At 42.5% G+C, this 26283-nt stretch overlaps 1 protein-coding gene and 1 non-coding gene across 3 annotated transcripts in view; one reads left to right on the top strand and one right to left on the bottom strand.

Annotated features, from left to right (window-relative positions):
* RSBN1L (round spermatid basic protein 1 like) overlaps window positions 1-25472 on the bottom strand; it is a 64726-nt gene extending 39254 nt beyond the window's left edge. For both annotated transcript variants that reach the window (XM_056118203.1, XM_056118204.1), the window contains exon 1: window positions 24847-25472. In XM_056118203.1, coding sequence (XP_055974178.1) covers window positions 24847-25438 — 592 coding nt within the window. In that variant the 5' untranslated portion in view covers window positions 25439-25472. The remainder of the gene's footprint in view (window positions 1-24846) is intronic.
* Window positions 948-1054, top strand: LOC130027826 (U6 spliceosomal RNA). The gene has a single exon (XR_008793053.1). It is a non-coding gene; the product is annotated as a U6 spliceosomal RNA (small nuclear RNA).
* Window positions 25473-26283: the final 811 nt, after the last annotated feature.

Below are 26283 nucleotides of genomic sequence, written 5' to 3'. Positions count from 1 at the left end.
GCAGGCTTGGAGATCTCAGCCCCGGGTCCCACACACCTGGGTTCCTCTGCCAGTTCTTTTATGCGTGAGGCTCATCCAAGTGTGTGGAGAGTGGTCCCAGCATGGCCTTGGCTGGGCCCCGGTGGTCTTCAGCTGTTGGGCCCTGGTGGAGACAGTCAGGCACAGGGTAGGAGACTCTGCCTTGTTCTCTCCCAGGAGCTGAGTGTGATGATCTCTGGATCCTGGCCGTTGTTGGAGTTACACGGCAGTTGGTGGGTGTAACTGTCTAGTTACTCGCAGGTCCAGTCCCAAACCGTGCAGGCTTGGAGATCTCAGTCCCGGGTCCCACACACCTGGGTTCCTCTGCCAGTTCTTTTATGCGTGAGGCTCATCCAAGTGTGTGGAGAGTGCTCTCAGCATGGCCTTGGCTGGGCCCCGGTGATCTTCAGCTGTTGGGCCCTATGTCCAGAGAGATGACAGAATCTGGCACGGCTCAAATGCCCAGACAGTGACAGGAACTGTCATTAATGCCAATAGAAATATGATAAAGACTTTGTGAAGAAGTTATATAAGGAATATTTTTTCATGTAGATAAATATGTAAACCTTGGAAAATTATAAAACAGAAAAATTAACTATAATATTCAAAGTCTTCTCAAAACTTTCTTCCAATGCTGAACAGTAGAAACTCTATTGGATATGTAGGACCTTACCTTTTTTGTATTAATTATTAATTAACAATTATCAACTTTTCTCCTTGTCATTGAAAAAAAAAAGACTAAAATGTAAATTTAAAAAATAAATCAAAGATTCTATAAAAGGAATGTACATTCATATGTATATCCAGTAAATGAAGAGACTTATCACACTATTCATCAGGCTTAATCAGACTATTGGAAGCCAGAGCCTGCTCAGCCTGGTACTTATTGCAACAAACATTATTGGACTCTCCCTTAAAACTTCACCCTAGTGCTTGCTTCAGTAGCACGTATACTAAAATTGGAACAATACAGAGAAGATTAGCAAGGCCCCTGTGCAAGGATGACATGCAAATTCGTGAGGCGTTCCATATTTTTCAGTATCAGTATTGCAAACCACAATGCCCAAGGGGGAAGAAGGGAGGGGGGGAGAGGGGGAGAGAGAGAGAGAGAGAGAGAGAGAGAGAGAGAGAGAGAGAGCGCATCTGCCATAGATGCATCAGGAGCTGGGGGGACTGGGGACACTGATGCTGGGAAATGTACACTGGTGGAGGGATGGGTGTTGGAATACTGTATGACGGAAACCCAATCATGAACAGCTTTGTAAGGGTGTATCTCAGTGATTCAATAAAAAAGTTAAATATATATATAAATTTAAAATAACCTCACCCTGAGTTTTCAAACTGCACTATACTAACCTCAGTACTCCTCTATCATCCAGAAATGCTATGTTTGACCTAAAATGTATCATAGATTGTCTCCTCTTCTCTATATGCTTCTAAAAATGCAACTCAAGGACCAGAGCAATAGTACAACTGTTAGGGTGTTTGCCTTGCATGCAGTTGACCTGGGTTTGATTCCCAGCAGCCCACATGGTCCCCCCAAAATCACCTTTCTGGGTCACACCCAGTGATGTTCAAGTGTTACCCCTGGCTCTGCACCAAGAAATTACTCCTGGCGGTACTGGGAGGCCAAAATAAGACACAAAAGATTGAACCAGGTTTGCAGCACGCAAGGTGAACGAGCTTCCCACTGTATGTACTATCACTCCAGCTTCTGAATTTAACTCCTTAAGATGAATTCCCAAATTGATCCCCAAACCTAGCCTCTCTGCCAGTTCCATACCTCTACCACCATATTTCACATCAAATTTAACATCTTTTATATAAAATTTAAATTCTCCTAATTTCCAATGAATTTGGAAATTCCAAGTAATTGGAATTCAGTAATTTAAAATTCTCCAAGATGCCAATTTTTTTTTAATTTTCAACAAATATTATAATACTTGTTTCTTCAGTTTTCTCCTAACATTAAGTAACATGCTTTATTTGGTCCAGTTCATTGTTCCAGTGAAATACATTCATCTCTCTTCTTTTCCCTTTCCACAGCCACCATATCTTTCATTCCTCTCCACCAATTCACAAGCAGTTTACCATGCCACTCTCTTCCAGTTTAAACATACTAACCTTACCCGAGAAGAAAATTTCCACAATATACCAGTAATTTTTTTCATCCAAACTTATTTTTTGATCATCCCTTCTACAACTTAACATGTACACAGGACTCAAAAATGATTCAGTATTACTGAAGTACCTTACACCTAGCAAGCCTTAACCCATGTCAACTCACCTACCAATATCCTGCACTTTCTGCAGGATATAGCTGAAACTCATCTTTTATTAAATACTCTTGATCCCTACAATTAAAAATAATTGCCTCCGCCTGCCCTCTAGGAATCTGGGTGGCTGCCATCTTCTAGAACTCAGCAAAAAGCCCCTGGAACGGGTGGCAATGGGGGCAAATGCCAGGCCTCACGGAAAGGGTAGAAGTCGGTCCTCCTCCTCCTGCCCCCACCTCCACAGGACTCTTGAGATGACGCCCACACACAGCCACCATCTACTTAAGCTACCAACGGCCATGATCCAGAGACACACAAACCCGAGCAACTTGCTGCAGTGATCTCTCCGGACCCTAATTATTAAAATTTTAGAATTCCTAGAGCGACCGGCCACTCTTGCGGCTAGTGCAGTATTATATTGTATTCACAACAAGCAACACAAAACACATTGTCTAGCATTGCATTTTTGGCAGGTATGAGTGATGGTGGGACTGGGCTCAAATATCGAAGGTAACAAAAGTAGAGAAAGAGATTATGGTGCAAACAGTCTGCCACACAGGCAGGGGTAGGTGTGGAATGGGGGAGGGGGGACAGGAGAATACTGGGACTTTGGTGGTGGAAAATGTGCATTGGTGAAGGGATGTGTGTTTGATGATTGTATGATCAAAGTTCAAACATGAAAGCTCTGTTACTGTACCTTACAGTGAATCAATAAAAAGAGGGGGAAATAAAATAAAAAATAAAAATAATTGTCTCCTCTAATATGATCTGAATTTTAATTCTTTGTGTGATTTCTCTAGATATACTGCTGGATTATAAATTATTTTACAGTTACCCTTTCCGAATGCACCTTTGTTATCTTCTATGGAATTTAAAAGTGTTTTTCACATAAATTGTGCGAAATATGATTAAAATTTTGAGTGGGCACAAGAGAAGGATTAGAAAGAAAACAAACTAGCAATAGAGACAAAAATCTAAAAAGTTGCAGCATTTTTTTCATTGTCCCTTCCGATCCTGTTTCCTTCCTGTGCTCTCCAGTATGATTAGTTACTACTGATCTGCCCCCAGTTTATGTCATGCCACCCCAACTCATTTGTGGCGATAATCTAAAGGTCAACAGTCAACTTTTTTTTTAAAAGAAAGAAAAGCTACTGTCTCTTACAACACAACTCTCCTCAATTAAATTTCATTTTTCTAGCAGTAATAATAAATATAAGCATCTATCCTCTTTGCTTTCCTCAAACAGTGCTAAGCATCCCCTAGTCCAGATGTTCCCAGACTACTGCCCTCTTCAGAAACAAAATTATGATCAGAAAGCACCCAGCCACCCTCTACCCCATGTCAGGAGGAGGGCGGAAGGGTGGGTGGGAGGGAGGGAGGGAGAGCGAGCAAGCAGAGCAAGAGAGTGAGAGATAGTGAGAGAGAGAGAGAGACAGAGACAGAGACCACACCAAAGCTCCCTGGGTCATTCTGGTGAGGAATGGTATCACTCATTTTGGGAACACTGCCCTGCCTTAGCAAGAAATAAATGTTAAATTTACATAAGAAAATGAGTAGAGAACAAATCAGAGAAATAATTGATGTACACTCAAATGCTTTTATAAGGCTATAGAAATAGACAGGACATAGTGCAGGAATGACAAGAGAAAAATAGTTAAGATAGTATTGAATGAGGAGGCAGTGCCAGAAAGGTTTCCAGTCCTCGTTTTTTCTCAGAAAACTAAGATCTTACCTACTCTCACTCTCACTTCACGTAGAAAAATGCTTGAACCCAAAGCATTTATTTTCCCAGGCACAGAAACTGAATATGTGACTCAACTCTTAAAAGATGCCCCTAGTTTCTAGTTAAAACGGGCTTATGCCAAGATTTACAACAGAAAACCTATAAATATTAGAATCACTTAAACTATAAATGTTTTACAATATTTAACTAATTAGAGGTAGGCCCCTAATTAAAACCTGAACATTTAAGAACTACTTCTAACTCTTCTGCATCACGTCTTCCCCAGGAAATAGTTACATACAAGGGAATGAATTATTATAAATGGGCTCCAGAACCTGGAAAGAAAACTCTTGCCTTCCCTACTGACCAACAGTTTAAGAATTGACCGGCCAATAAAGCAGATGGTACTTCCTCCTCCTCTGGAGCTGTTTGCCCATCCATATGGACTGAAACCACTGAAAGGGTGACTGGACATAATCACACAAATTAACACTTAAGAACCATAGGATTTAAAAAAACATGTATAGATCTGGTCAACTAAACACCAGGATTTAGAGGACTGAATTACTGATGAACTAAGGGAGAGTTAAGAAGCTTCTACTTCTATGACTTATACTTAACCTCCAGCTACTTATGAAATCAAAGGTTTATACTAACTGATCTCTAAAGGGCCTTTCATGTCTAATGTTCTGTGAATCTACATTTCTTTTAATAGAGGGGGAAAATTAGTTCAGTGACTCAGACAGAAACAATATCCCATGTTTTGCCCAAAAATGTTTCGGTCTGAAGAAATTATGAGGAAGTACAAATTGTGTAACAATAATCTCTCTTACTATTCAGGAATAGGCAGGTTGCTTTGGATATCATGTTCGCAACCAAAAAAAAAAAAAAACACAAAAAAAACAAAAAAGAAGGTTGAAATAGGAAAGTCTGAGGTAGCTAGGATTAAGAAGATGTAAATATATTATAATACAGTAGAAACAGTTCAGGCTTTGTTGATAGACAAATTAAATCCCAGCTTGACTAAAACTGACCATTTACCTACCAGAACATCTAAGTACTGAAAATGTTTGAAGTTTAATAGTTATACTCTGCTGAAAGAGATGTAGGGTTTCAAAGACCAACACAGAGCCAGGGTACACACACACACAGGGGTTAAAAAGAAACATGCCAAGAAGTCAACCTGGCAAGACCCCAACATCATGATTCCCTAAACACTGCTGATAGAAACCCGAGGACAGAGCTGGGAGTAGCTTTGAGCTCCACTGGGTGGGATCCAGCACACACCCCACCACCATTACTCCCCAAAACACCGACACAATGCTGGAAGTATCATAAACCACTTCCTAAATATTACAAAGTCTTTTACTGAGATTAACCTGTTACTCATCATAAATGATATATCATTCACTATTATGAAATTATATACCAAATTATTATGTGGGAGGAAGGCCTTGTTTCATACCAACAATAATCTGGAAAATACAACTTCCCCAAATAAAATAAAATACCAGGACATAACTCATACCATGTTAAATACCAATAAATTTGATGCAAATATATATATGTGTGTGTGTATAAAGATTCCAAGGGTTGTCTAAGTGGGAGGGCCAAAGGGGGGGTGGGGAGGGAGGGAGGGAGAGAGAGAGAGAGAGAGAGAGAGAGAGAGAGAAAGAGAACAGCAGGCACAGTGCTTGACTGCAGGTGGCCAACAAAAATGCAATTTTATTTGGTCCCCTGAGTCAGAGACAGGAGTAACTCCTAAGCCTCTAAGGGTTGGGTGCCCCCCCACCCCCCAAAAAAAAATTCTGTAGAAATTGAAATGTCTGTGTACTAATTCTCACAACAACCAATAAAAATCTTATAAAAGAAAAAAATTAGGGGCTGGAGCGATAGTACAGCAGGTAGAGCATTATTAGCCTTGCACGAGACCGACCCGGGTTCTATTTCCAGCATGCTATATGGTCCCCTGAGCAATGTCAGGAGTAATTCCTGAGTGCAAAGCCAGGAGTAAACCCTTGTGCACTGCTGGGTGTGACCCAAAAAGAAAAATAATTAATTATAAATTATGTTCAAGGTTTTAAAAATTGTAAATCTAGTATAGGTGTGTGCATATTTACATCCCTGCATGTATACACATAAAAATTGTATTTTGTGCTACTAATTTGAAAACTACTGTGATGAAGTGGAACAATTATGTTTATATCCATTGGTTGTTTGTATGTCTTCCTTCGGCAAATGTCTATTCAAGGATTTTGTCCACTTTTAGACTATAACTTAGTTTGAGAACATATTATATATTCTACTTAAAAATGAAAAACTATACAAAGTCTATGAGATGGCTCAACAGACTTGAGTAAATGCTATGCGTATGGGAGACCCAGATTAGCACAAGTGTAGCAAAAAACAAAAACAAAACTCCAGGAATAAAGCTAATTTGAGCTCCACCAAATTTTGTCAATATAAATTCCAAACTAAACAAAGATTTCCATTTATAATCCCATGACAGACACTGTAAAATTCTGACTAATAAAATATTCTGTTTGTACAATATTAAGTGATAAGCTCCGTAAACCAGAGTACACAGAATAATTCTGACAACTTAAGGTCATTAAACCACTACTATTCCCACAACTCATCTCTTTGCAGTTCTCATGCCAGCCTCTTGTACTCGTGACAATTTGCCCATTGTCTGTGAGATGCTGGTCCACATCTTTCTGCTGTTCTCACTTTAAAACACCTGCCAAAATATTCCTTAATGATAATGGCATCTGTTCTGCACAGGAAAAAAAGGACTCAAATATAGTGTAGCACTGTAAGCACTGTAGCACTGTCCTCCCGTTCTTCATCGATTTGCTCGAGCGGGCACCAGGAACGTCTCCATTGTGAGACTTGTTGTTTACTGTTTTTTGGAATATTGAATACGCCATGGGGAGCGTGCCAGGCTCTCTGAGAGAGATGGAGGAATCGAACCCAGGTTGGCCACATGCAAGGCAAAAACCCCACCCGCTGTACTAACCCAAACAGATACTGAGTGCTCAGAGGATAGAGGATAATCTAAAAGGAATAGCAGAGACCCAGATTTCAGAGTTGAGTCAATGAAGACACACAAGTCATTAAAATGGTAAATAAGACGTGCAAAATGATCTGGAAGAGATAGCAAGAGGCTAGTACCATAAGTAGCAAATGCCTCCTTTTAAAGCTACTACTTAAAGATGAATAGTCATTTATGAAGTACAGAAAAATGTGGAGAGAATATAGGACAGTGAGTAGAAAAAATTCCATGCAGCAAGGAGTACTATGAAGAAGTTACAGAGTAGCAATTCAGGGGCCAGAGATAGTACAGTATGTAGGGTGTTTGCCTTGCATAGTGCCAACCTGTGTTCAATTCCCAGCATCCTACATGTTCCCTTGACCACCCCCACCCCCAGAGTAATTCCTGGAGTGCAGAGCCAGGTGTAACCCCTGAGCATCTCCAGGTGTAGCCCCAAAACGAAACAAAAAGACATGAACAATTACAGAGCTTTGGAGTGCATATTAAGGAAATTGAATGCTATTTCATTAACAGAAAAATGAGATAATCAAATAAACAGTTTGATCTCTAGCTACCACTTCCACCATAAGAATAAATTGAGGGACCAGAGAGAGAGAGCACAGTGGTCACTATTTTATCCCCAACACTATTTGGTCTGCCAAGCATCCTGGGTGCAGTCCCCAGGCACTGTTGAGTGTGGCCCTGGAGACCATGCGAGACTGCCCGTTCCTAGGGTACCCCATACCACCACAGAGGTGACCAGTAATCCAGGATACAGAGGAGAGAAAGGGAGGAAGGGCAAGAATGGGAAATAAAGGAAAGAGGACGGAAGCAAGAGAGAAATGAGGGAGACGGGAACCAAAGGAAGGAAGGATGAAGAAGGGAAGGGAGGAAAAGCCTAGGAGAGAAGGAAAGAAATTAGACTGTTCTACTCTGACAGTCAGAGTAGAGGTGAAGAGCCTACATCTTATCTTGGATTTTTCAGGGACTTGGCAGGAGATGTGGTATGAGGGGTCCTTCAAGGCAATGGAGGGGTGGGAGATATGAGGGGTCCTTCAAGGCAATGGAGGGGTGGGAGAAAGTATAGGCAGGTCACTTTAAAGGATGTGAACAGTTGATTATAAAACAACTGATCTGAAATTATTTGCTCTGCAACATAACAAGTAACCACTACTGCCACTGCTGTTGCCAATATAGGAGACACATCTTTTTTGTGCTTGGGGCTGTATTAGGCAGTGCCCAAAATAAACTCAGGGACGCCAAATGCAGAGCATGCACTCAAGTTCTTTGAAACATCTCCTTGTCCCCTTTAAGACGACTTTTATTGAAAAGGTAACCTCCACACAAATATCCTCAAACACACGAACATTACAGAACAAATCTTCTGCAAAAAGAACATTTTGGAAAGTATCATACTAAGCGAAATGAGTCAAAAAGAGAGGGATAGACAGAAAGATTGCATTCATCTGGGGGACATAAAGTAACAAAATAGGAGATTAATACCCAAGAATAGCCGAGATCACTACCAGGAGGATTACTCCATGGCTTAGAGGCCAGCCGGACATTCTAGGGGAAAGGGCAGCTCAGATAGAGAAGGGAGCACCAAATAAAGGGTGTTTGGAGGATCCTCCCAGGAGGGGAGATGCATGTTGAAAGTAGACTATGGACTGAACATGATTGCCACTCAATGCCTTTTTTGCAGACCACAACACCCAAAAGGGGAGAGAGAACAAAAGGGAATGCCCTGCCACAGAGGCAGGGTGGGATGGGGGGGATGGGTGTGGGAGGGATACTGGGATCCATGGTGGTGGAAAATGGGCACTGGTAGAGGGATGAGGAGGGATCATTGTATAATCGAAACCCAAGCACAAAAATTTGTAAATCTACAACTGTACCTCATGGTGTTTCACTAATCAAAATTTTTTTAAAAAAGAACATTTTAAACCTTACCTACTGTCTCATAATTAGTGAAATTTGAATCTGTAAGAGAACTAGACTCATATCTACCTTATAAAACCAATTCTGCAGACATAACCACAATTTTTAAATCATATGCTTATTTTCTTCTTTTGAAACCAATAAATTACCTATAAATACTATCTGTTTGACATTCACACTATATTTATTCTTAATCAGAGGTCAAGAAGCAATATGCTTGATAATTCATGATACCCAATCACAACCTTCCTCTCAAGGTCTTCTCCTTTCCATGTCCAAAGGACCAATCACATAACACTGGGTCAGAGAGATAGTACACTGGAGGGCAACCTCAACTATTAAACTGACTGACACCGAATTAGCAGTATAGGAGATAAGGCACTTACTTGTCTTGCATGTCCCAGTTAGAGGCCCAGGACTGCATGAGAATTCATGAGAACCGCTAGGGGTAACCAGAGCATAAAGCTAGGAATAAGTCCTCAGCACAGCTAGGTATGGCACAAAAATCAAAACAAAACAAACAAAAAACAATCAGCTATCACTAAAATCTCAGAATTTTACTATCACAGTGATCTGCAATAGAAGACACTGGGACTGAGATCGGAGTGGTGGAGCATCCAGGCACCCTATGCCCATCCCCCAACCCAGCAACACCATAATAGGGCCCTAGTAACCACTTGCATCCCACCCCACCCCACCCCAGCACAGAACTGTCAAGTCCACACAACCAGTTCAAGCAGCTTCAGTAATGGCCCCTGCACCTCCTACCCTAGGGCTGAGCCCTGTCTTTAAAATCTCTTTTCTGGTGTTGGAGCAATAGTAAAGCAGGTAGTGTGTTTGCCTTGCACTGACCTGGTTGCCTTCCAGTGTACTATCTCTCTGACCCAGTGTTATGACAATTCCTGGCATCCCATATGGTCCCCTGAGCACTACCAGGAGTAATCCCTGAGTGCAGAGCCAGGAGAAACCCCTGAGCAACACCATGTGTGACCCAAAAAGCCCAAAACAACAACAACAAAATAATCATAATAAAATCTCTTTATTTCTTTTGCTTTGTTTTTGGGGGGCTACACCCAGCAGCTGCTTGCTCCCACAATCCAAAATCACTGCCATGCTCCCAGCCAGAGTCCACCAGTCTCCAGACAGACCTCACCAAGATTAATTATCTGCTGGAAATTTAGGTATGCAGATTTTGTGACTGAAATCTCCAGATTTCTTTAGGAGTCGCGAGCTCCTTCCACCTCCCTATACTTTTGGAAGCCCCAGCAGTCACGTCCACAGCCCAAAGCTACCACCCAGTTAAAAAAGCTACTCTAGCTCTACATTTCTGATAAAAATACTGAGCTCCCTGAACAAACACAATGATCTTAGTACCTGTATTGCAAAATATCATGCACAAAAGGGGGAGTGAGAGAGAGAGAAGACAGAGAGAGAAAGAGGGGGAGAGTGCCTGCCAGAGTCAGGCTGCCAAAGGGGTAGAGTGGGGTTTGGGGGTGGTGGGAGGGAAGCAGGAGACATTGGTGTGGGAAGTAGATGAATGGGTGTTAAAACGTTGTATGACTGAAACCCAATCATGAAAAGCTTTATAATAGTCTATCCCGGGGGGCGAAGTGATAGTACAGCGGGTAGGGCGTTTGCCTTGCATGTGGCGAACCCGAGTTCGATCCCTGGCATCCCGTATGGTCTCCTCAGCACTGCCAGGAGAAATTCCTGAGTGCAGAGCCAGGAGTAACCCCTGAGCATTGTTGGGTGACCCCAAAAGAAAAAAAAAAATAATAGTCTATCCCGCCGTGATTCAATTAAAAAAAAAACCACTACTTTGAATTCTTTATTACCCTTGCTAAAGAAAACCTGCCTTGCTATTGCCCTTCGAATGAAACTGCACAACTATCCCAAGCAAACAAAAGGTAGTAGTATTTGCTTGGTAGTACTACACCAATTTATTTCCCAACTCTACAATTCAACAATCCCAGCTAAATGGTTCTATTGCCAGAACATTGAACATACTATGCACACTCCTCTCTACAGTCTTCCTAATACCATCTTCCCCTAAGCTCCAAAAGTCTATTTTTTATTATCTCCACTTACCTAAGCCTCCTTCCTAGTTCCAAGTCTAGGTTACTTAACTAACAAACTGTAACACAACACAAAGCACAATTCAAAATGAGGCACTGAAGAAACAGCACAGCAGGCAGGTGCTTGCCTTGCATGCACATGACCAGGGTTTTGATTCCTGGCACCGCAGACGATTCCCCAAGCATTGCCAAGTGTGATGGCTGAGAACCACAGAGTAGTCAATGGGTCAAATGCTCTGCACAGGTGAGGCCCAGGTTCAATCCCAGAAACTTCAAAGTCTTCAACACCATCAGCAGTGAACCCACAGAACAGAATTTGCTAATTCTGTTTTTCATATGCTCAATGGAGAAAAATCAGTAATGGTAAACAGTTATTCCTTTAAGATATAAAATTTATCAATTTTACCAGCTGAGGGTTGGAGCAATACTACAGCAGGTAAGACACCTGCCTTGAACGCACCTGGCCCAGATTGAATCTCTGGCATTCCGTATGGTCCAATGAGTATTGACATGAGCACAGAGTCAGCAGTAAGCCCTGAACATTACTGGCTGTGGCCCCAAAACAAACAAAAAATAATTACCACATGAACAAATGTGCTTTCAAGAATACTGTCCCACACAGTAAACCAGAAAATTCGCTCTGATTATATAATACCTATAATGGAAATACACAGCATTTCCATTACCAAAACTATTTCATTGAAGGGCTGGGAAGCTGACTCAAGTCTAAAGTACATGCTTTACATACTGGAACCTCCAGATTCAATCCCTGGCACAGCAGGGTGTGGCAAAATAAAACTAATTTGAATTTAATCAAGCTATTTTATCTAATTTCATGTTTACAGGAAACAAAAGATCAAGTTAAACAGCATCATAGCAAAACAACTTTAAAACTCACAGTAGATACAGAAAACTCGACACAATAAAGGCACATTAAGCTGTTATCTTCAGGGGCCAATGGATAGTACAGTGGGTAAGGTTCTTGCCTTGCATGTGGCAGGCCCAGTTGGATCTCTGGCATCCCATGTGATCCCCTGTGCATTTCCAATGTGATTCCCTGAGCACAGAACCAGGAGTAAACCCTGAGCATGCTGAGTGCTTGGCTCAGAAACAAATAAAAATACATGGGGGCCAAAGAGGTAGTACAACAGACATGGTGCTAATCTTGCATGTGGCAAATCCAGGTTTGATCCCTGGTACCCTACATGGTCCCCCAAGCCTCACCAGGAGCTTGATATGAAGTATCAATGTCTATAATTTACTTTCAACGATTTAAACCACACACAAACATACACACACATACACACACGCACACACATATAATTAATCTCTGTAGTACAGGATCATCATAATATCCTTTCAACTTTTCTATATGTTTAAAAGTATTTACAGGATGTCAATATGACAGTACAGTGTGAATGGTGCTTGCCTTGCACAAGGCCAACCCTGGTTTGATCACTGGCACCAAACAAGGTCCCCTGAGTCCACCAGGAATGATCTCTGACTGCAGAGCCAGAAGTAAGCCATGACCACTGCCACTTGTGACCTAAAACTTAATAACAAAAACAGAAACAAAAAAGTATTTAAAACGGGATTCAAATAATAAAGGAATTAATATACTTATATATACACAGCCAATCCCAGCTCTTTTGTACCACCAACATTGTTCCTCAAGCACTACCAAGAGTGCTCCCTCAACACTGCAGCTGAGGCCAAAACTTAAATTTAAAGGAAAATAAAAGATATCAATCAACAGACCAGGGATATAGCTCAAGTGACTAAGCACATGCTTCACCTACATAAAGTACTATGTTCTATTCTCAACACTAAAATAGAAAACTAGGCCAAAAATAAGTAACTTAGAACAATTTGTGTTTTTTGCTTTATTTCATTTTTAGGCCACACCTGGAGGTGCTCAGGGCTTACTTACTCATGGCTCTGGGCTCCAGGGATCTTAAAGGATGCTAGGGATTGAATTCAGGTCCACTGCATCCACTGCATGCAAGGCAAGTGTCCTAACTATTATACTATCGTTCTGGCTCCCACAGAACAATTTTTAAAGCTTATATTTTCTATTCCTGTTTATCAGTCTAAAGGAAAAAAAATTAACTGAAGTTAGGCTTAGATTCTGCAAAGATAAGAGTGAGCGTGCTTTTTAGACATCACTGTCAGTGGCGAACCCTTGGGTCATGTGTCCTATTAGTTGTCTGCAAAATTCAAGGAAAATTTTCAGGCTCTGAACACTGGGGACAAAGTATTTGGTTACAAACATTCCTGCTTCCATAGAATTATACCCAGATTTACGTGCCAGGGTAAATGTGGGACATAAGATTTACTCGTCACCAGGACACTGACAGCAAGTTCATCTATGGGGAGAGAAGTCTGATGAGAATTTCATCTTGAAGCACATGGGGCCTGGCATCTTGTCCATGGCAAATACTGGACCCAACCAACAGTTCCCAGTTATTCATCTGCATTTGCCAAGACTGAGTGGTTAGACAGCAAGCATGCAGTGTTTGGAAAGTGAAGGAGGGCATAACTATCACAGAGGCCATGGAGTGCTTTGGGTCCAGGAACGGCAAGACCAGCAGCAAGAAGATAACAATTTTTTAATATGGGCAAGTCTGAAAGCTCTGATTCTCTGTCATCAGACCATTCCTTCCTTCTTCAGCTCAGAAGAACACCACCCCACCCCACCCCCACCCCATCCCTCAATGTGCTCTATATCTCATCTGGTCCTCATGCTTTCCATGTGATTCCCATTTCCTATTCCCCACAAGTCTAGCTGGAATGCAGAGTTGTTTATGATTATGAAAATAAGTTAATATTTGCTAAAAAAAATTGGACACAATTTACACGTTGGCTATCTCTGCAAGCTCAACATAACTTCCATGATTTAATTGAAAAATAATGATATCACAGTACGTAGCAAGTACTCAATAAATTTTTTTTTCTCCCACCAAACCCCAATGTTTAATTTCATATGCTGCTGTGCCAGAATGCATTTCACAAGTTAACTTTAATTCGTTGTTAGGGTTAATTTTTGTTAGGTTATTTATCTTTTTGATACTAAAGAGTTAACCTATGCCTTGTTCAAAAGCTGGTGGGAATGTAAAATGATATATCCACTAAGTAAAACACTGTAGCAGTTCCTCATAAAACAAAAATAGAATTACCATATGATCCAGCATTTCCACTTGAGTATATGCCCAAAAGAACTGAAAACAGGAACTCAAAATACATCTGTGCACCCATGATCACAGAGCTTTATTTACAAAAGCCAAATAATGGACACAAGTAGCCATCAAGGATGGATAAACAGAAAGCAGTATATGCATGTAATGGAATATTACAGAGCCCTAAAAAGCAACTTCAGATATATGATGTAGCTTGGGTGAAAAGATATCATATTAAGTGAAATAAGATCTATACAAAAAAGATAAATATGAGAAAGAGTAGTCAAATTGAATAAAAACAGAATGAACGAGGGTGTCAGGAACAAGGGGAAGAAAGACAAAATGGGAAATTGTTCTCTACTGAGTATAGCCTCTTAGTTTGGAAGAGTAAAGCATTCTGAGTGTAAATGGTGGTAGTTACAGAATAATGTGAATGTACGTAATGCCACTGTACTCTAAATACACTTAAATGATTAAAATGTTCAAATTTATGTATTTTACTAACTTAAACAAAGGAGGCACATTATGACTTTTCTTTATTTATTGCTTTTTGGGTCACACCTGGCGATGCACAGGGCTTACTCCTGGCTCTGCACTCAGGAGTTACTCCTGGTGGTGCTCAGGGGACCATATGGGACGCAGGGAATCGAACCCGGGTCGGCTGCGTGCAAGGCAAACACCCTACCCGGCTGGAGCGATAGCACAGCGGTAGGGCGTTCGCCTTACAAGCGGCCAACATGGCCGACCCGAGTTCGATTCCTCCGCCCCTCTCGGAGAGCCGGGCAAGCTACTGAGAGTATTCGATATGCCAAACACAGTAACAACAAAGTCTCCAATGGAGACGTTACTGGGCCCGCTCGAGCAAATCGACGATCAACGGGAGGGCCTTTACCTTTACCTTTACTAACTTAAAATTTTGAAAGAGACACATACATCCAAAACAAACCAATAATGACAATGGGAGAGATTTTCATTTGTTAATGTATATGTACATGCTGGCTGAAATTTTATAAGCATTTGCAAACTAATGGAAAAATTAAAGCCTAATTTTTTTGGAGTGGGGGCCACAGTCAGTGGTGTTCAGGGGTTACTCCTGACTCTGCACTCAGAAATCACTCCTGGCAGGCTGAGGACCATATGAGATGCTGGGGTTTGAACCTGCCACATTCAAGACAAATACCCTACCCGCTATACTATCTCTCCAGTGCCTAAATACTGATTATTTTGAAAAGAAATATTTGCTTGCACAATATGCTAAAATGGCAAGTAGGAGCTCAAAAGGTTGAGAGTCTGAACCTGTATCACACAAAAAGGAAAAAATCAAGGCTAAAATTTAGACTCTCTTCTTGAAAAACACACGCAAGCAATAGAATAGGGGGGAAAAAACATGAATTCCATCTTGATGTGATCAGGAAACACTGTAATAAAATATATAAAAGCAGAACTGATACTGAAACAGTCAATGATTTTGCACAATGGAGAAAGACTAATATAAATTCCTACAGAAAAAAAAATAATAACAATCATGCTTACTATGCGGTTTCCAGAAAAGGCTTAAAAATTGGAAGTGCTGAGAGACAGAAGAACACCTTTGGATATTCCCCACTGCCTAAGGACTGATACTTCTAGTTTTCAGCAAAATCATGAGTCCAGTTGCAGGGGTATCTACATAGGAAAAGAAACAAGTGAAAATACTGGGGCCAGAGAGAGTATAGTTGATAGGGTGCTATCTTGCATGTGGCCAACTCAGGTTCTATCCTTAGCATTCCATATGATCCCTCAAGCATCATCAGAGTCATTTCCTGAAGGCAGAGCCAGGAGTAACTCCTGAGCACTGTGGTGTACAGCCCCAAAACAAACAAAGAAACAGAAAAGGTGAAATACTGATTTGAAAGAAACAGGAGAGTGGGTGAAAATTTACAAAGTGAATGGAGAGACTTGTAGCTTTCTTCCCCCATGCAGCACAACTACAAGAGTGCCAGCTAAAACTCATTATTTCTGCCAATTCCTTCCTCTCTCAATTATTCTATTTAGACACAGACAGAAAAAAAAAAAACAAGAAAGACCTTTATCTGAAGAAACTGAAAGCCTTCTTACCCTTTACCCAGGAAAAAAAAGAGAAAAAACATGGGAGTTCATTAGTCATTAAGCCAAGCTGGTGCATGCCCAATGAGCTCTCAATTAACTTTGGAACTTTTTGTTAAATGTGAAAAAACTGCTAAGGATTTCACAGATCTTAAGAATGCCAAGAAAAAGAGGGAAATCAAAAAAAGCAAAAAAGCTAGAGGAACCAAACACAATTCAAGAAACAGAAAAGCATGTCAAAAAAACTAAATATCCTTGAAGGAACAGATGATACTGCTTTTGTGAAAAGGGAGCAGGATCCTATAATATAGCAAGAAAAAAATAAGAGCATACATGAAAAGTGTATGGCAGTTGAAGCAAGGACTGGGGTTTTTTTTTTAGCAGTGGCAGGGAGTCATATGCTGTCTATGGAGCACTGTGTTCAATCTCCAGCCTGCATGTGCCCACACTCACATATACACACAAAACTATACAATGTATACAAATAAAAATCATTATGGCAGCTGAGGATAAAGTTCAAAGGGCTAGTAAGCATGCTTTGCATGTAGGAGGCCCAGCAAACCCAGCACCATGTGCTTCCACAGAACTGCAGGGAGCAAACTGGGAGCACTGACCTGGGTGAAGCCCAAGCAGAGCTAAATAAGAGCTTAAACCCCATACTCCCTTCTCTCCCGTGAAAGTTTCATTATGTACGGGTTAGGGATGTGACTCAGCAGTATAGTACTTGAGCTGTATGTATGAAGCCTTAAGTCTAATCCCAAACATCAGGGGAAAATAAGCATTATGTTGTACATCTGAAATGAAGGCAGTGCCACACATTAATTGGATCTCAACTTTTAAGCTGAAAATTTAAAACAGGGTCAAATGGTTGAAAAAACTGCCAAAGGGACAAATGACAACTTTAGGAAGTAAATTTTTCAACATCAACACTAGAAAACAGGCAATGAAACATTTAAGCTTTCATTTTTTTGTATCTTGGTTGTTTATGGGGGAGTAAAGTTACAACCAGCAGTGTGTGGCTTGGTGCTCGGGGACCACCCCTAGTGGTGTTTAGGGAGACATGTGGTGCTGAGGGTCCAACTTGAGCCTCCTGAATACATTCAGTCCAGTGATCTATCTCTCCAGCCCTCCAGCCCCCATCCTTTTTTTTTTTTAAAGTCTTTGGGCCACACCTGGCAGTACCAAGGGATTACTCCTGAATATACACTCAGGAATTACTTCTGTCAGTGCTCAGGGGACTATATAGGATGCTGGGGATCGAACCCGGGTCAGCTACTTGCAAGGCAAGCACTCTACTTGCTGTACTATATCTCTCTAGCCCCCTCCAAACTTTTGAAGACCAATAATTTTCAATACTGAAGTCCTTCCACTGCCAAAGATTCAAGTGTGAGGGTAAAAAAATTTTTTAAAAAGTGTAAAAAAAAACTGTAAATATATGTACATATGTATACATATATTTCCCACCTACTCTTCTATCATACCCGAAGAGGAAACCAAAATGAATACATCAAAAGAAAGGCATGGAATCCAGAAAAAGAAAGGGCTCAACAAAAGTGCAAGAAATTCCCAGAATATGAGAGCCTGAAGCGATAGCACAGCGGATAGAGTGTTTGCCTTGCATGCGGCCGACCCGGGTTCGATTCCCAGCATCCCATATAGTCCCCCATGCAACGCCAGGAGTAATTCCTGAGTGCAGAGCCAGGAGAAACCCATGAGCATCGCCGGGTGTGACCAAAAACACACAAAAAAGAAATTCCCAGAATATGAGCTCAGGGAATTCCCAAGACGACAGCTTTGCAACAGGCCTAAAGAAAAAAACAAGAGAGACTAAAACAGAAAGGGCAACTACAAAAGGGATTAGAAACAAATGAAACTGGCAAACTTATCAGACCGATATGACCATGTGGAAATTTGTACAGAGAAGCATTTCACAGAACTGTGAGTGCATAGGGAAATATTCTAGCAGTCAAAACTAAACAAATGGGGGTGGGGGTGGGGAGAAGCCAAGGAAGGAGAAACAAAAGATTACACAACTTAGTAAACTACTATCTCAGTCATGACAAATTCTGGCATGAACACTCTGAATATGAATTTAACTTATTAAAGTACTGGAACAATAGTAATAGAACACTGAGGCTTGGAGGTCTTGTTTTAAAAAATCTGCAAACATCTATTCCTTTGTAAGTACTGATATCTGTATCATATTCATGCTAAGAAAAGTTTCCACGGCGTTTTCTTTATAGCTTATCGTTATAATTATTTATTTGAAATTTGTTTTAAATGCAGTTATCATGACTTGCTTCAGTGTTACTATTCATGTTTTGGGCATATAATGTCACAGAGTATGAATATCCCTCCATCACTGTTCATAGATCCCTTCTTGTACCCCCATTCACCCACTTAGCGGACTCAGTTCTGTACTGTTTGGAAAAGTCTCTATTTTCACTAAAAGTTAAAACTCTGTGCCTACACTTTCCAGACAAAAATTATGGTCTATGGGCCAGGGAGATGGTTCAAAGAGCTACAGGAGATGCACTTCATGCACGAGTCCCTGGCACTGCACAGTCCCCAGAGCACCAGTGGGAAGCAACCTCCAGAGAACTGAGATGGGTGTAATCCCAAAACCCCCCAGGTGAGGCGCAAAACAAATAATAAACTGTGAAATGTCCTAGTTTTGTCTTGGGACACAGACATTCTAAGAAAAACAATGTTGTTAAAAATACGAATCACAGAACCTCCACTAATCAATAAAAAGCTGAGAATGATAAATACCCCCAAAATGCAAAACAGAAAAACTAACATAAATAAGAAGTCAGATCAATTTAATTGGTTACTGAAATATGGCACACTTTCATATCTAATGATATGAGTGCTGTTGTGAGATATCCTAAATTTTGGATACCTTTAGTTAACCTCAACTTTCCCCATTTACCACTCAATTTATTCAATCTTAACAAGAAAAAAAAAGGGTTACAAATGGGTTAGTAGATAGATTAAAAGTACCAAGCCTGGTTATTTTCTAGTTTTAAAGTTTGAAAATGTGGATGAGCAAGATAGCTCAAAGGGCTGGAGCCACACTTTTCACACAGGAACCCCAGTTTCATCCCACGTATTGTCAAAACATCATAGGGAGTGTCCCCCACCCCCCAGGTCCAGTAGATGTGGTCCAAAACAGACAAAACAAATTCCAAAATGTTTTGCACCTTTTCCAAGAAATAAATTTAGAGTTTGAGAGTCAGTGAGTAAGGCGCTTGCATTACACTCTGGGTCCATCACTGACACATCATATGGTCCCCCAAGCAGAGCCAGGAGTAAGTTCTGCACAAAGTTAAATGTGGCCAAGAACCAAAATAACAGTAAACTGAACTTTTATTTGATAATCCAAATTATCATGCAAATCAGCTACAACAGCACTGATTAGATGGCCTGCAAAGTTTTAGGTTTATGCAACATCAGTAACTAGACTAAATGGGTCTAGACTAGTAGTAAGCTTTTATCATTCTTTTGTTCATCTCTATTTACTGTATTCTTTTTTCATATGGACTGACCTACCTTTTCATTTGTTTATTAAAAAATGAAAAGCAAAAGACAGGCGCAATAGGACAGCAGGTAGGGCACTTGCCTTACATGTGGCCAATCTGGGTTTGATACCCATGCCCTGCTGAGATTGATCCCTGAGTTGAGAGCCAGGAGTAAGCTCTGAGCACTGTCAGTTGCAGTCCCAAAATCAAAAAATAAAAGAGTAACATTTTGTTTTTGTTTGAACAATTTTTTACTATTGTTGTTGCTGTTGCTGCTGTTTAAAGAGTCCACAGAAAAATTCCTAGAAACAATAAACCAACAAAGCAATGTGGCAGGCTACAAAGTTAGTTAACATACAAAAATAGGTTGTGTTCCTATATGCAAATAATGAATCAGAAGAGAAGGAAATCAAAGAGTCTATACCATTTAAAAATGTGTCCAAACCCATCAAGTACCTAGGAATCAACTTACAAAAGACATGAGAGACCTGTACCATGAAAACTTTAAAACACTTCAGAAAAAGAACTGAAGAACTTAGGGAATGGAAAAAATTTCATGTTCATGAATTGAAAGAATTACTGTTGTCAAATGATCATCCTACCTAAATTACTATAGAGATTCAATGCAATCCCCATCCAAATTCAGACATTATTAGAACAGTCAATAGTAAAGTTTATGTGGAATTATAAAATACTGGATAACCAAAACCATCACTGTAATCCCCTTGTTTGTCGATTTACTCGAGCAGGCGCCAGTAATATCTCTTTTTCTCCCAGCGAAAACCATACTAAAAGAAAAGAAACTGGGAGGAATTTTGTAACTAACTTGAAGCTATACTAAAGTCACATTGATGGTTTGGTACTGCATGGTACTAATATAAAAAAAACCTCTAATCAATGGGTCAGAATAAAATATCCAAGGACAAACCCCATACCTATGGTCAGCTAATTTTTGACAAATCTCACAACAATAAGAACAACACTTATCAAAATACTGGGAACAATCTGTGTTGGCAGAGGTATGGTAAAAAATGAAGTCTCACTTACTGCTGGAGGTTTGTTGCCTGGTTCAACCTTAATGGAAAACAGTATGGAGATATCTCAGTAAACTGAGAATTGAGCTGCCATATGACCCAGTGATTTCACTCTTAGCTATCTAGCTTCTGCACTCACAAAAACATTCATTCAGAAAGACAAATGCACACCATTATTCATTGCAGCACTTGGTATAATAATTTAAATATGGAATTAATCTAGTGGTCCAACAAGAGAGAAGTGGATAGTGAAGGGACGTACATATGTGTGTATATATGTATACAATATATACACATACACACAATAAAATACTACACAGCTGTAACGAATGATGAAATCATGCAATTCTCAGCAACATGGATAGAATTGAAAGGTATGTTAAATGAAGTACACCAGGAGAAGGATAAAGACCGATGATGTCTTATATGATATTTAGAAAAATTGGATGAGGGAATACAATGGTTTCAGAGGTGATAACCAGATCACCCAAGGCCCCAGAATAGAGGGAGAAGAAAGAAACATAGTAAAGGGGATGGGGGAGAAGGGAAAGACAAGAAGCAAAGTGGGGGTGAAGAGGATTCAGATACATTAGTGGTGATAAGAAATGTTAAAGCTAAATATCCAAACCAGAGTCAACAACACTAAAATCATGAGACCCAAACTTTAACAACAGAACTTCAAAAAGTGCCTGTCAAGAGGGCAAGCTTGGGGGGAGGGGGAGTTAACAGAAGGGAATCTGGGAGCATTGATGGAGGAAAATTTGACACTGGTGGTGGGATTGGGACTTGAACGCTGTATGGCTGAAACTTTACTAGAATGACTTTGTAAGTCACGGAGCCTTAACAAGTCTTTTTTTTTTTCTTTTTTAAGATTAGAAGTAAATGCAGTAGCTTAACTGTTTAATGGAGCTAATTGGTTGGACTTTTTGGATCTCTTGAGGTTTTCTGTTTGGTTGCTTTTTGGTTTGCGGACTACACCTGATGGTGCTCAGGGCTTACTCCTGGTTCTGTGTTCACAAATCATTCCTGACTGGGCTTGGGAAACCTTAAGGGGTGCCAGGGATTAAACCTAGGTTGGCAGCATACAAGAGAAGTGTCTTATGTACTGTAGTATTTTATGAAGATTTCTTTCATTTTTTTTTTAAGTGATGAGTCTGTTTTCCTTGCTTGGATATCTTGTTAGGTAGGTTTCAATTCTGATTCAGAGCAATCAATGAGCTATGGGAAAACTGAAGAGGCCACTAAATTATTCTATGTGCTAGTCTATGAATTATCCAACTTAGAGCAATAAAAAAACGATATATATCTTTATTTAAAAAAAAAGATACCTGATTATCCATTCATCAAGATTTAAATGAAAACTGCAATGAAAAGACTTTTATATTTGCCATGTATGCAATTTATTACCTAAATGCCATTTTATCTTAAGAATCTTTGGGGTCAGAGCTATACCACAATAGGTAGGACACTTGTCTTGCAGCGCTTAACCGGAGTTCAATCCCAGGAACCCCTTATAGTGCCCCAAGATCACTAGAAATGATCATTGAGCACAGAGGCAGGAATAAGTCCTGAGCACCGCTGGATGTGGCCCCCCAAAACAAGTATCTTTTTGAGTATTTAACATGAAAATTCCAAGTTAAAATTTTCATGATTCAATTTACAATGAAGACGCTGAACAGCTATCCTCTTAATTTTTTTTAAAGCAGATTTCTGGCCAGGAATGTGTTTCTAGTTGTTGGTAAATATACTCTGCTTATATGTGACCTGAATTCGATCCCTGGAATCACAGAAAAAGGGGTTGAGAGTAGGAGTTCTACCCAGAAAAAAAGGAGGGGGTGAGTCTTACAACTCTATTAATATTTAGTTACTACTCCCCTCCCCCAATATCAACCTAAATAACCAATCATTGCTTATATTCACACTTACTAAGGTAAGCTGTTAGCCTTCAAAAGGAAGTCTACTATCATTTAAAAGACCACAAAGGAAAAAAAAAGGAAGAAAGAAAAACACTCCCTTTAGTAGTCATTACACTTCAAGGCCTATTTATGTTAGAATACGAGTGTATTCTAACAATTGTATTTAGCAATTTCAATACATGGACAACAGTTATACCCATATTCACTTCCTCATTCAAGGAACTTAGAAGAGCAAACACTGCTCACATAGCACCAGTAAAACTGATACCAGTGTCTGCAGACAGCTCAAAGAGCTGGAGGGCAGAAGTCCCAGGTTCGAGCTCTGCACTGCAATGTTCCTAGTACTGAACCCCAAGCCCCAGCACCAAGCTGCAGTGAGTCCCTGATTGCCCAAAGCAAAGACAAAAAGTGATGTTCAGCTTCAAAAGGATAATCTTCCAGGCACTGAAAACTTTGGGTTTTGTTTTATTTTTATTTATTTTTTTTGGTTTGAGGGACACACCAGCGGTGCCCAGAGTACTCCTGGCTCCTGCACTCAGGAATCACTTCCGGAGATGCACCATATGGGATGCCGATGATAGAACCCAGGTCGGCTGCGTGCAACGTAATCGCCCTTGTATCAGCGATAAACATGCTATACCATCGCTCCCGCCCAAAGCACTCCAAACATTGAAGTTACATTTTAAGTCATCAAAACAAAACAGCTTTAAAACACTGTCCTCATAAATTCGGAGGTAAAAGCGGCCTAAATGCCATCTTCAAAAAACAACTTTCCTAGAAATGACTGCAAAGTTGACAGATCTTATCTAGCACCTGATGGCCAACGCTTGGATGTCAAAGCCCTGCTCTGACAAAAACATCAAGAAGCAACACTTGCTATGCACGCACTTGCGCGCAGAACCTAACAAACTTTGATTTCTCAGTGGTCAACATTCAAACAGAATTTTCAGTGACGGCAGCTCTAAGTCACCGTCAGATCAGACATGCTAAGGCGAAGCAGTGCTCCGTTTTCCAGAAACTCCACCTGACCATATACTGTCAACGTCTATTTACCACGAAGAAGATCAGAGCGATCTCCTTTTCCAGCAGTCGCCTGATTTTCCACCCGGATAACCAACTATGTAGCTTCGGACCACCAACTATGTAGCTTCGGAAGGACAGCTACATAGTTAACCACCGTCCCCCTCCCTAGGAGCAACACCTTGCTACATTTTAACAAGGAAACAATCCAGCGGGGTCAGAGAAGGCAGCGGAAATCCAACCTTTCTTCTGATGCACATACACTTGATTTTGCAAGATCCCCTCCTCCCCCGAAATAGAAGTCGATACTCCTGATTTTTATCATTTGAGGCACGGGGGGGGAAATATATACGTATAGGGTTGAAAATTCTTTGCTTTTCCAACCGGAGCCCGGAGACACTCCAGAACGAGCTGCGGCGGGAGAGTGCAGCTAGGGGTACTCATGAAACAGCTTCGCGCCCTGCAAACACCTCCGTTCCCTAATAGGGATGAAAACTCGGGCTCGGGCCTCCGGGAGCTCCCCACTGACGCCGATGCTACACACACGCGCGCGCGCACACACACACACACACACACACTTATACACGCACGCACTTGCACACACTTGCACACCACTCATACACTTTGGGCAAACCCCAGTACGAATTCCGGGAGCTTGTCGAATCGGGCTCCGCACCCGGCGCGTCCCGTTCTCCAGACCCAAGGCTGGCGCGACGCCCCCACCCCGCCCCGCCCCACCCCCGCCACCAGCACCCCTTCCAGCGGATCCTGCACAGACCGCGGCGCCCCGACGGCGGCGCAGGGACGTGCGAGAGGCGCGTTCCGGCCCTCTTCCCCCCCTCCCCCGGGCCGCCCCCGAAATTACAGGCTCCATTTCCTGTCCCCGAGAGGGGGGGTGCGGGAGGGCGGCCCAAATCGCCCACCCAGAACGGGTCCGGGCCGCCGAGCTAAGCACGCGCGAGCAGCGCGCTGCCCCGGCCCGGGGCCCCCCGCCTCCTCCCCCTCCCCCACTCCGGGCGCCCGCACCCACCTCGCGGCTGCGGCTTCACGTCCCCGTTCTCCTCGCGCGCGGCCCCGCCGGCCTCGCCCGGCCCGCCGAGGCCGTGCCTGCGCCGCTCCCGGTCCCGCTTCTCCTTAGGTCTGCGCGGCGGCTTGGCGCCGGCCGGGGACACGGCGACGGCAGCGGCGGCGGCGGGCGGCAGCAGCAGCCGCGGGGGCTGCGCGTGCAGCAGCGTAGGAGGCAGCAGCAGTTTGCGCGGCAGCGGCTGAGACGAGGCGGCGGCGGCGGCTGAGGAGGGCAACCCCGGGCTGCCCGAGAACGAGAACCCGCTGCGAGCAGAGGACGGCGAGGGGGCGGCTGACAGAGCGGCGAAGCTCCAAGCCGCGGGGCTGCCATAGCTCTGAGGCGAAGGTGCCGCCGGCGGCTGCAGCTGCCTGCTGTGGCCGCCGCTGCTCCCTTCTCCGTTCAGTCTCCGCGGCGTCTTCTTCTCCTCAGTCCGGACCTTCTTGGCGGACAGAGGACCTGGCGGGTCCCGGGAGGGGGGCTGCAGCTTGCCCAAGGCTTCCTTTTCCGAGACGGCGGCGGCGGCAGCGCCGTGCATAGGGCTCGGCGGCTCCGCCATTTTGCGCTCCTGTTGTATTTACTCTCCTCGGCTCCCGGGCGCGGGGTAAAAAGGGGTGGGACCTCCGCGGGGGAGGGCGGGGAAAGGGGCGGGGCGAGGGGCACCGGCCGACTTGGCCATTGGGTGATCCACTCCGAGGAAGCCAATCCAAGCCATCTTCTCGAAACCCAGCCTCTCGAAACCAATCCGAGGCGCGCATCTGAAGTCCGAGAGGCGGGCTCGCCCAGCGCCCGCTTTGGAGGTCAAAGCTCGGCGGGGCGCGGTTTTGTGGCTGAGCTTGGTGCTGTGGGGAAGGTTTTCAATGGTCGCCAGCGTGAACTCGGCTGCCCCGTTGAGTGTCCGGGAAGAACCCTCGCTCCCGAACCCGGAATCGGCCCCCGGGCCCAGGTGGCGCTCATCTCTGCTTGGACGAGTTTTGTCTTGTATCACTTTCTCTTTCCCCCTTCCCCCCGCGGGGGTACCATTTGGTACCCTGCCCAGACTGCCGCTGCTCGGAGAGCCTCGTTTCTGGGATGCTGGGTGCAGAGGAGAAAAGTTTGCCTGTAATTAAGTCCTTCTGCTCAGCTGTAGTAAATTGATGGGAGGGGCTTAAAAAGAAATCCCGGGTGTTCTGGCCAGATGTGTTGCAGTTGTTAAAATCGCCGGCTCTAAATGCTTAGAGGGCCATCACGCCCAGCAAATGTACAACTTTCGGATTACTTCCAGACTTGAAGGTAAGACGTTGCCTGGATAATATCGTTTGTCCAGCAGCTATGTGATGGACTTTAAAAGATTATATTTTTATTGCAATTTATAAATATTTGGAATGCATTATTTTTTTTTAGACTCCCGTGATTTACCGTTTA

This window comes from Sorex fumeus, unplaced genomic scaffold (genome assembly GCF_029834395.1).
Source record: "Sorex fumeus unplaced genomic scaffold, SorFum_2.1 ptg000037l, whole genome shotgun sequence".
NCBI lineage: Eukaryota > Metazoa > Chordata > Mammalia > Eulipotyphla > Soricidae > Sorex > Sorex fumeus.
The sequence above is the reverse complement of the archived record's forward strand: the minus strand, read 5'-3'. Positions and strand labels throughout refer to the sequence as shown.